This window comes from Chelonoidis abingdonii, chromosome 1 (assembly GCF_003597395.2).
Source record: "Chelonoidis abingdonii isolate Lonesome George chromosome 1, CheloAbing_2.0, whole genome shotgun sequence".
Lineage (NCBI taxonomy): Eukaryota > Metazoa > Chordata > Testudines > Testudinidae > Chelonoidis > Chelonoidis abingdonii.
Window position 1 is genome coordinate 337,431,722 of NC_133769.1, and position 12,167 is coordinate 337,443,888.

At 43.7% G+C, this 12,167-nt stretch overlaps 1 protein-coding gene across 5 annotated transcripts in view; it reads left to right on the plus strand.

Annotated features, from left to right (window-relative positions):
* The window catches only part of ALKBH8 (alkB homolog 8, tRNA methyltransferase), a 92,584-nt gene that overhangs the window by 58,765 nt on the left and 21,652 nt on the right, over positions 1–12,167 (plus strand). For all 5 annotated transcript variants that reach the window (XM_032790713.2, XM_032790711.2, XM_075061696.1 and 2 more), the window contains one exon: positions 1,287–1,552. In XM_032790713.2, coding sequence (XP_032646604.1) covers positions 1,287–1,552 — 266 coding nt within the window. The remainder of the gene's footprint in view (positions 1–1,286; positions 1,553–12,167) is intronic.

Consider the following 12,167-nt stretch of genomic DNA (forward strand, 5'->3'; position numbering starts at 1 on the left):
ATGTTTTCTAACGTACATTACTTTGCATTTATCTGCCATTTTGTTGCCCAGTAACCCAATTTTGTCAGATTCCTTTGTAACTCTTTGCAGTCTGCTTTGGACTTACTGATCCATGAGAGGACTTTCCCTCTTATCCCATGACAGCTTACTGTACCTTAGTTAGTGTGATAGACCCAGGCCAGTTGGGAACAGCAGAGTAGTAGAAGGGAGATATACTGGCCACTGAATAAGCAGTTTTCTGTTCCCTGAGTGACCGGAGCAGGGGCTGCTCCAGGCTAATGAGAACACCTGACTCCATTTAACCTGCTAAGAGTCAGGTGAGGGTGTTAAACACCTGACTCTAATTAAGGCCGCCCTGATGCTATGAAAGGGCTCACTCCAGTCAGGCCAAGGGGGGCCAGAGGAGAGGAAGTGTGTGCATGGAACTGGGAGCAAGAGGTGTGCAAGAAGCTGAGAGTGAGTAGGCATACGGCTGGAGGACTGAGAAGTACAAGCGTTATCGGACATCAGGAGGAAGGTCCTGTGGTGAGGACAAAGAAGGTGTTGGGAGGAGGCCATGGGAAAGTAGCCCAGGGAGTTGTAGCTGTTATGCAACTGTTCCAGGAGGCACTCTAGACAGCTGCGGTCCACAGGGCCCTGGGCTGGAACCCGGAGTAGAGAGCAGGCCTGGGTTCCCCCCAAACCTCCTAACTCCTGATCAAACACAGGAGAAATTGACCTGGACTGTGGCTTCTTCCAGAGGGGAAGGTCTCTGGGCTGTTTCCCGACCCACAGGGTGAGTTTGTGAGGCGAGCAAATCTGCCAATAAGCGCAGGACCCACCAAGGTAGAGGAGGAACTTTGTCACAATAGACAGACATCACAGGACACATGCACTATTTAAGTCCTCAAAATAGGGATTTACATAGTGTTAAGCCCTTGTGAACAGTGGTGCATTTCACCTTTAAAAACGTACACACTGTAGCCGAGGCTCTGTTACAGCAAGCGCATGATCTTTGACAGTACATAGTGATAATGTATCATTCTGGAAACGAAAGCTGGTGGGAACCTTGGATAACTTGGCAGTATGTCGACTAATATACTGACTGTTTGTTTTAAAGTCTTTCAGACTTTCACAATTTGATCTGCAGTTCAGCTCTATTGACAGATGTCTTTTACAAAGTCTTCATTATATTCTATGGTTTTAATGGATTTTCTCTTTTTCTTTTTGTATTTGTTTTCCTATTAAGTAAATGTAATCAACAAGTTAAAAGTTTCCAATCTGGATTTCTTATTCCTACACTCTAGTTTACCCTTCTGTATGTGACAGTCAGCAAGGCCATCAGGGAGAGGAAGCACCCTCATTCCATGACAGTGAAACAGAGGCCTCAAGGCTGGAACAAGCATATGTACACAATGTGTATGAAGAGATCGCAACGCACTTCAGCAGCACCAGGCATAGTCCATGGCCCAAAATTGTTGAATTTCTTAGGACTTTACCAAAAGGCTCTATAGTGGCTGACATAGGTTGTGGAAATGGGAAATATCTTGGAATCAACAAGGACTTGTACATGGTAAGTCACTGATGTTCTTTTGTCTTCTCTAATTGTTTTTATTATTTGTGTTACTGTGATGCCTAGGATCTCCAGTCATGGACTGGGACCCCGTTGTGCTAAGCACTGTACAAACACAGAATTAAAAGATGCTCCCAGCCCCAAAGAGCAATTACCGATTGTTTTAAGTTTGCACATTCCATTTGTCACGTTTTCTTTTTTCTTTTTGGTTTACAAGTCAAAGTATGTCATAGTGGAAAATTGCAGGGAATAATTACAATGGTCTGTATTCAGGACTGCCATGAAAAACCTGCTAAAGAGGCAAATGGTCAGACAATTCCAGGTGTCCCGGTAGATTTTTCCATTTGGAAGGTAGATGGAAGGGATGGGGGGATGTCTCTGAAACTGCAGTACCAATAAGATCTCCAAGGTGTATCTACAAGATGTGCCCTCTGTATACTGCACCAGGGTCCTCTTTCTCTGGCAGCGTGGCTTACTTGGGAACTGGGCTTCCATTGGCTGTCCTCGTCATGACTGCACGACAGCCCTCATCCCTACACAAACACATCTTGAGTGTGTACAGAAGTGAAGAGAAGAAAGTGGAGTTTTCAAGGAGCATCAAGTTCAACACAAACTTTCAATTAGAACTCTACCAAGTTTTGAGGGGAGCCTGCAAGTAAAGTGACTGCTCCCTAGTCCTCTCTTCCACCCAAACCCTAGCCATGCAGCATACTCAAAGAGGGCTTCTGTGAGTTCTCAGGGGTGAAGGGAGCTGCCACTAAGCCACCATTCTCCTCCTCGTTGTTTTTTGTGACATTTCACCCCTTCTTTATGCTCTTTTGTTTCCTTCTACATTACACAGTGGCAGGGAGCATTTGACCCTATGCAAGTGGTACATCTTTGTCTATTAAATATCAAAAAGCAGAATTGTTAAAAAAGATGCCAGAGAGATGTCTGTATAAAAATATCTAGTTCCCAAGTATGCTAGTAGATAGCAGTAGAGTGCCTCTTGCTGATCGAACAGGGTATGACATCAGATCCCCATAGTGTATAACGTCCACTAAATCTCTCCACAGGTACACTTTGCTCGAGACAGATGCTAACACAGTGGCATAATTTATAGTCAGTAGGTGCCACACCTTCTGTGGATTTTACTATTTGTGGTATTTATGTCTAATATGCCAAAGTACTCATGGAAGAAGCAAAGACAAGACCCCCGTGAAGAGCTTGTAGTCCAAGGGTATGTCTACACTGGAAACTTTGTGGGAACGCTCCCGCAGCAGTGCTTTGAAGTGCGAGTGTGGCATGCATAATAGGGGCAGCTGTAGGCAATTTTCTGCCCAAGGTGAACTTCCTGCAGCATGGTTCTCCTGTCTCCTTATTCATCTTTTCTAGCCACATTTTATTCTTTATCATTTTATTTAATGTAACCTTTGACATTTTGCATGCTATTCAGTAGTCATTTAAAAAAAACAACCATACTGGGCCAGATCCTCACTAGTTAAAATTGGCATAGAGCCACTGAAGTCAATGGAGCTACACTGATTTATGCCAGCTAACAATCTGGCCTACTTGGCCTCCAATGTATTATTGCTTCTGTTCCCCTTTAATCTTCTTTCTGCTCAATAAATCTTAGTGTAACATTTCTTTCTTGTTTCTCTTTTCCTTTCATACCAGTTTTTGTGGTGTATAATTTTTCCATCGCCCTTTTTCTTTTCCTCTGACCCTTCTCCTTTCATTGATGTGATTGTGTTCCTGCAGTTTCTTGTCTCCCTTCAGTCACTCGTTCTTTCTCTCATCTTGCTTATCGATCCCTTTCTCTTTTCCCATCATCAAAGACACCCTCTATCACTAACATTCACTAATCTCCTGTATCCTATCACTCAGCTGTATCTTCTACCTTCTGGCACATCCCCCCACACTCCCTCTCCTCCTTTCCCAACACAATGACACACACATACAAATATTAGACAAATGGTTATTTTTTTCAGTGTAGAAGAAATGCAGATATTTCAAAGTTAAAAGATACCATGACACTTTTTGTAGAGCTACAGGTTTCCCTTAATTCTTTGGCTAAAAAACCCTCCTTGGTGTTGTACAGCATGCTGTCTGTTGCTGTCCTTTAGCACAGAAATGTCTGCATTTGAGCAATGAATTGATTCCTTTATATGTTTAGATTGTAAAACAGTTTGGAATCCTTCAGGCTGAAAACATCATTACAATGTAAAATATTGTCATTAGTAGTAATAGAAGTCTGACTTGTTTTTCTGTTTCAGGAGTTTGTCCTACTTATACTCAGCTATAAAACATAAGCTATTATTTAAAGCCCTGCAAGTATTTGTAATAAAGCTGTTTGCATTACTGATGTCACAAGTCAGAAAGAACCAACTGATTTATAAGCAGGCATGCTTATGCCTGACTCCTCTGGCCTGAAAATAATCATTAGTCCACTGGTATGTCAAGTACGTTGCAGTCTGTCATTCCTGACTTGAGTGCTCTTCAGAAAGAAAAATCTGCATGTCTAACTAGAGAGCAAAAGTTCAAGTGATGGTTCCTGTGTATTCCACCCATGGATACACATGCACAGCATGCACCTGAGTCCAGAGATCTTTAGTAAGATATCCATTGGTCCACACATGTGCAGTTGCTCTGCTTGGGGTCCAGCTCAAGCATATAAGGGGTGGAATCTTCTGTGTCCACAGCTTCTTCCATTGTTTTCTTTCTTTGATCTGCTGTTATATAGATATAGATATATATTCACTATTTTAGAATTTATCGTTTTAGTACTTAATGTGGTGTAGTTTAGTTAGTTCTTTCCCTGTCTTGGGGAATTTCTCCTCCCCAGACTCATGAGGGTTGAAAGCTCAAACTGAGGAAGCACCTCATGGAAAAAGAAGCCATGAGACTCCCCAGTAGGATCCAGGCTGAGGAGACCGCCCCCCACATACACCGGTCCTGACCAACGGGCAGCAACCTTCCAGGCATGAACTCAGGAGATGAATCTACAACTTCCAAGCCTAAAGAATCCAAGGCTTCTCATGAGAGTAAGGGAACACTCACAAGCATAGGACAGTTCATCTTCAAAATCTGCCCTGAAAAGAAAGGATCCCTCCCTGACTCCATCCAAGTCAGGTGAGTCTTCATACATGGGGTCAGATAGACTTAGGTCTGGGTAAACCTTCTCTAAAGAATGTGAAGCTCCGTGACATGTGTACGCTTATCTCAGTGTCGACATATAAACCAAAGGACTGGCATCCACTACTTTCAACATCCAGATCAGACTCTGTGCCAGTACCAACATAGCCCCAGAAGGATCCAGTGTCCACTATAACCAATACTCCCTGCACCCTAAGAAGATCTGAGACCTATGTCTCCCTGGAGGACATTTTTACCCTTATCCTCAGTTGCCTGACCCTCGGGACCTTATTTAGACATAGTGTCACACCGAAGAAGAACCCACATCAAGGACACAGAACAAACCTGAGTACCCATCCATCGGTACCAACAGTTGTAATGGTCGGTTGGGAACCAACCTTCTCATTGAATGAGTTGGAGGCCCCAGATGAACCTCTAACCCTACATAGGCAGGCGAGTCCAGACAGAAGCTCCAGGAGATTGAGTTTCAGTCCTGTGCCAAGATAGGACTTTCCAAGGGCCTGATGGTTCTCAATGCTATGGGGTCAGCCCTAACCTATTGACCCCTCCCATTGGCCTTACTGGGGCCTTGGGAGTCCTTACTTTAGGCACCCTGGATCCATGCATGAACTTTATCTATCCTAGCCAACACCAACTGGCTCCATCAGAGTATGACGAGAAGGAAGTTGATTTGGATCTGATGGTTCCAGCAGCTATCTCTTTGTTCTCCGCAGGTGAGGCTGTCACCCTGTCTTCACCGTCTTTCCCGGATGATCACTGTCAATATCAGGTGCTTGTACAAAAAGTGGCATCTGAGCTCCAGACTGCGCTCAAGAAGGTCCTCCAAATACCACACCATAGGCTATTGGACATCTTGCAACCCTCAGGGCCCAGTTGAGTGGTCCTCTCATCAGTAAGGCAATTATGGATTCAGCCAGGGTACCATGATACACTCCTGCTTCGTGCCATTTCATCCCACCTAGAGAGAAATTTTTTGTTCTCATACCCAGCATCTAACTCCTAGATGGTACAAGCAGGCACTGAGAGATCTAGGCTGCAACATCCTAAGAAAACACCTTTGGACAGGGGTGCCAAATGCCTTAACCTCCTAGGGAGAAAAGCTTTCTCCTTGACAAGACTTACCTTTTGAACTGCTAACTACCAGGCCCTATTAACAAAATGTGATTTCACCAGTTATATGAAGTTTTTGGACTTTTTGGAGATAAACCACTTCAGGACGATAGAGCCAAATTCCATAACCTACTTGATAAGGGTAAATTTGTGGCCAAAACATTGCTTCAGGCTGCAGTAGATGCTGCTCATACTGCTGCCGGAGGGATGGCTGCTGCAGTTGTTACAAGGAGAGAATCCTGGTTACAATCATCATGTTTTCTTATGTAAGCAGAGTCTGAATGAGCTCTCCCCTGACATCTAGTGATGAGCTGTGGAAGAGGATCTGATCTCATTTGCATGGGCACACCCACTCTGCCTAGCTGCTCAGCATGCTGGGATTGCTTGCCCAAATGATCACTTTTGGCTGGTGTGGGATCTCCAGTCTCCTCCTTATTGGGGAAGGAGTAATAAAGTGTTATCCTTGCTGTGTGAATCAAGGGCAGTAGAATTCTACTTGGCATACCCTGATTGAGGGACTCACCCTCAACTAAACAGCACTCACTAGGCAAGGGATATAGGTTCCAAAGTCCAGTGAGTGGAGAGAGTGTGGAAGGGATGATATGATAGCATAGTTTAATTTGGGCAATTGATCTTGGATTATCAGCAGATAAGTCTGCTCAATGGTCTGGGATGGGATGTTGGATGGGATGGGATCTGAGTTACTGCAGAGAATTCTTTCCTTAGTGATTGGGCTGTGAGTTCTTTGGCCCACGATGCGTAAGGGATTTAGCTTGGCCCGAGGCGCTTTTCTAGGTTATTATTTGGGGTGGAAGGAATGTTTACTAGCCAGGTCAACGATTTGGGCCAGAGGGCCGCTGGAGTTGTTTTATTTCCGCCTTCCTTCTGCTATTTGCGTGGTGATCCGTTGTTTGCAGGAGGTCGCTTGCTGGTGGAATCTCTGCACGCTTGAGGTCTTCAAATCACAATTTGAAGACTTCCCTAACTGGAGCATTCTTAGTCTTCAGGGGTTGTTATAGAAGTGGATGGGTAGGGTTCTGTGGCCTGCTTTGTGCAGGAGGTCAGACTAGATGATCATATTGGTCCCTTCTGACCTATGAGTCTATGAGGTACTTGTATGTGGTAGCTTGAGCCCTGCTTAAGGGCCCCAGACACCATTTAACCTTTCCTGTCTTCACTGTGTAATAACAAAGCTAATTTAGACTCAATTGAGAGTCTTGTTACACACTGCAGAGCTGAAATCACTGATACCTAGGTCTAAGCATTAGACCTGCTTTGGGACAGTGTATCTGCTGCAAGAGACTGCCCATTGTGTACCAGCAGAGAGGCTCCCCCGCTAACAACTGAAATTGCTGAGAGCTATGTTAAGTGGTGGGACCTGAAGATATCCTGTCAGATTCGCAAGTGGCTGGCCATGTGGCCAGCAGACTGGTGTGGAGATAAGCTGTCAAGGTGAATGGTGGAGAGGCCTGGTGATCGGCCAGTGGAGAGGCTCAGTGATCAGCCATCAGGGCGACTGGTGGGGAGGCGTGGTGATTGGCCGACAGAGCGGCCGACAAAGAGGAGTGGAACACCAGCAGTGTGGCCAGTGAAGAGGAACAGAGAGCAAGTGCCCAGGCAGTGAAACGAGTAAAGTGCCTTCTTACCCCCCACTCCATCCAGGGTGGGAGGTGAACTCTGCAAATGCCCCTCTGGGTATGCACTGATCAAGGACAGCAACTGTGAGTGGGGTGCAGAGAAGGGTCAGGCATGTTAAAGGGACCTTTGGGTCGCTGGACTTAAGAACCTGAGGGGAAAAGGACACTGTCCAACTTACTTGGAGGTGGATCTTTTGTTCATGGTTTATGTTTATTAACCTGTTTGTAGTGTTTTCCCAAATGAATGCTGAGTTACTTCCCTCCTTTTATTAAAAGTTTCTTTTCTACACACAGAATCTGTGCTTGCAGGAGAGGAAGTATTGCCTCTCAGAGGCACCCAGGGGGTGGTATGTAATTGTCCCAGGTTACTGGGTGGGGGCTCGAGCCAATTTTGTGTTGTATTATTCAAGGGGAACCCCTAGATATTGAACCCGGCCCTTATTGTCGCCAATTCCAACAGGCAGAAGGGTTACACTTAGGAAGGTACAAAGTACGATTGAAACCCTGCCCTTTGATGAAGTTAACTTGTTTAAGGAAAAGGACTGAGTTTCTTCATTCTTTTAAGGACTTGAGAACAACACTTTGCTCTCTGTGCATCAATACCACTGCCCTATAGAGGAAGCACCACAAAAAAAGGGGTACAGGTTAAAACTGCCACCTCATCCATTTTGTCATCAGCACTCTCACAAACAACTGTGCAAGCAACAGGGGGTGCAGAGACCAAAGTACCCAGCTACTTAGGGTATGTCTACACTACTGGGATGTAGACACTAAGCTGGAGGGAGAGGTATATATGCTGGAGGGCAGTGATAGGATCCAGAGTGACATAGACAAATTGGAGGATTGGGCCAAAAGAAATCTGATGAGGTTCAACAAGGACATATGCAGAGTCCTGCACTTAGGATGGAAGAGTCCCATGCATTGCTACAGGCTGCGAACTGACTGGCTAAGCAGCAATTCTGCAGAAAAGGACCTGGGGATTACAGTGAATGAGAAGCTGGATATGAGTCAGCGGAGTGCCCTTGTTGCTAAGAAGGCTGTCATAAATAGATAGTAGAAGTTAACAGAACAGAAGTACTTTATATCTCTTTTGACTGTAAAGGGTTAACAAGTTCAGTGAGCCTGGCTGTCACCTGATCAGAGAACCAATCAGGGGACAGGATACTTTCAAATCTTGAGGGAGGGAAGTTTTTGTATGTGCTGTTACAATTTGAATTAAATACCCACCTATTTTTAAACATCTCCATTAATTTAAATCCTTCACCACATTTTCTGCAAACAAAACAAAACGAACCCTAACTCGCGTGCATAGTTCTTGCCAAGGGCAAGCTCTACTGATTTACACTTTTCACTAGCATCCAAACGTCAACTCTGTTTCGTTTGGCATGACCAAGAATTTCCCCTCCAAACAATCAAATTGTATGCCATCCCATTAAAAATGAAAACTCTGAAGAATGCAAGGCTACAATTACCCCCTTCAAGTGTCATGAGCATCACCGTTAGCCCTTCTGAAGGAATGCCAGTCTACCCTTCCACATGTTGCATTCCCCAACTGACCACCCCTAACCTTTCGGCCTAATGCTGAACTCTGGAAAGTCTACGATCCTATATGTCACCTTCCCGAACTTACGAGTAAGGCTCTCACAACTTGCACCTGCACTAATTCAGTGGGCTACTGAAACTATTGGTCACTACTCTTCACTGGCCTAGATCGAAATCTAGAGCTATATAAGAACAAAATCCTGGACATCACGATATCAATAGTAAAAAAACAGAGTACTTTGAAAAACAATGGACTAAATGTAACAAACAATACCAGCTTAAAAACCCCGAGGAAATTGTTTGTGTGAAACTCAGTATTACTGTAGTGTTAAGCCTTAGCACCTAGCATCTTACATACATATTGACATACCTCTGCTGGGAAGCCCAAACAAAAAAGCACTGAGGTACTCTTCACTCATCTCTTATCAGAGGTGCACAAAAATCTTCTGTCGTGTCATGTACCTAACTGAAACTAGAAGGCTTCTGATTCCATCTTCCTCCAAAATTCATTCACTTGCACTTTCTGTATCTGGTACAAAACAAATTGCTGTAGTCTCGTATGTGGTAATGAGAATAAAATCAGCCATAATACAGCATGAGCATGTCGGTTGAAGCTGTGCACCGATGACTCAATAGCATGAGCTCTTAACATATGTCAACAAGATACCTATGACTAGACAAAGCTCTGCTGTACAATCATCTAAAGAAGTCGAGAGCAACACACAATAGCGAAGACAGCTGTGGGACATTTATCAGACAAAAGATGACTAAAGATCAATACCAACTACACTATGGAACAATGTAAAAGACTAAATAACAAAATTTGAATTTGCTTTAGAGCTGCATCAGTTAATCGCACGCAAACACCAGTTATACCCTCGCTCTAAAGGCAAGCATGTAACTCCATCTAATAGCCACAAACTGACCTACCATACTATGAAACTACTCTGTCTCAGTAAATCCCTATCTTCTGTTGCTTCTCCCAATCCTGCAGAGATCACAAATACTTCAGGCTGCATCAGCTCAAAGGCACGAATCGAGACTATTCAGTATGATGCGTAATAAAAATAACCTCGACACTTTCTTCAGAAATGTAGTCACTGCCTCCTGTCCCCTAGCGTAATCTAAGCGTCAATTCAGAGTACTGATAGGTCGTCCAATATGGAATATGAAGAGACTAACTAATAAAAAGGACACTAATAAAAGTATTCGTCAATCGCTGAAGGGCAGGACCACGAGTTACTGAGAAAAAAATGATAGGTATGTTCAATAGTAATCCATCCCTACAAAATACAACCTAGTAGAGACGTACAATGAGCGGGAAAAATGGAGGAAAAGATTTGACATCCTCTCTGTATCTTTACTCCTGGGGAATATCACTGCCCAAACACAATTCAAAGCAAATTAATGTGCCAAAAAAAAGTTAAAAATACTGACCCCACAATATTTTAAAAGCCTGCAAAGTTTATTTCTCAAAATAACACCTACAAATGAATCCATCAGTTTTAAAATTATATTGGCTGAATTTATATTTCAAATAGATGAAACCATATACCCGATCAAGCAAAGTTTGTCTCGAAACCAATCACCGACCCACACAGAAAAGTTCCCTCTGAAGTCTGAGGTGATTTAAAGAAACCATCCATATGACACCACCCGAGTTCCTGTTTCATCTGCAAGAAAATGTCCTTCTATAGACGGTGAAGCTCATCTTCCGGTTTGGCAAGAGCAAACCTTAGATTGATGAGAATCTAATACAAGCAGTAAAGAAAAATGGCGATAAACTGACCATCGGAATAATGGCTGTGTACTGCGAATGTAAGGTCACATAGAATAAATCAGAATCATTAGAAGATTAGGGGTTGAAGGAGACCCCAAGAAAAAAAAATCGAGGTCAATCTAGGTCAAACCCCCTGCCAAGCAGGACCAACCCAGCTAAATTCAATCCAAGCCAGGGAACTCTATGTCAAGACATGGGGAACCCTATAAACCTAACTCAGAAGCCATTGGAATATCCACCACCTCCCAATAGGTAATAAACCATTCCAGTAGGCTCCCACCTTCCTAGTGAAAATGCATATCATTGTGGCCTCTACCAGTGTCGACACATAGAGGGGAAGATAATCCACCACTTCACCTCAAATCTGCAGGCCAAGTAGCTCCTACTAATACAGACCCAATATGCCGTTTAAGAACCATTAGTCACACCAGGAATATATAAATTCCCCACGACTCTGAAACTTTAGTGTCTCCAAAAGATTAGGAAAGAAAAAATGTACCGAGAATGAATTACCTCTAGCTCAAGTTGCCAGATCTATAGAACCTGTAGCTTGCTGCCACTCCAACTAGGAATTCCCAGTACCTGGTACACTGCTGGAATTCACCCAAAACCTTTCGCGCACGAGGGAACCCAAAAGGACCCAGAATCATCTGGAATCTTCCCACAAGGAAGTAAACCCTTTCCCCCACCGTATGCTGTTCTCCCAGGCTTCCCTCCCTGGTTACCCATGGAAGTATCAAACTGTGAATATGCAACAAACATTCCATGAATCCACAAACACAGCGAGAAAATTCCACAACTCTCCCTCCCATCATTCTGTCGTCCCAAAACCTAAACCCAGGACTCTCCCACTGAAGCAGAAAAAGTAATCTAACCAGAAGAAAAATTAACTTCTCTTCACCAACTTCCCTCCTCTCTCATCAAGCCACAAGGTCCCTGGTCCGCAATCCAGACGACCCAAGTCCTCTGGCAGTTCGCCTCACCAGAATAAAAAAACAAACAATCCCAGAGATCTCTAATAAACAAGAAAAGCGCTTTTAATGTACAAAGAAGCGAATAAACAGTAAACATCTCTCTTTAGATTATAAGATGGACTCAGGAATACAGCGGAAGCTTAAATTTCAAGCATATAGACACTGGAATACCCCTCAGACACAAACCTAAATATACAGATAACAAATAATCCTTTCAGCGCAAAAAGTACAAATGAACTCAACATATAACACAAGCCAAAATGCAGCCATTTGCAAATAGAACAATAAGACCTAACTCGCCTTATCTAGCCTATACTATACTATTAAACTTATTCAGAAGCGTGTATCGGAAGAAAGGATCGGAGAGAAACCTGGATCTGCAGCGATTGGTTCAGCTTTCACCGAGCAAGCCGAGAGACATTCAACCACAACATCTC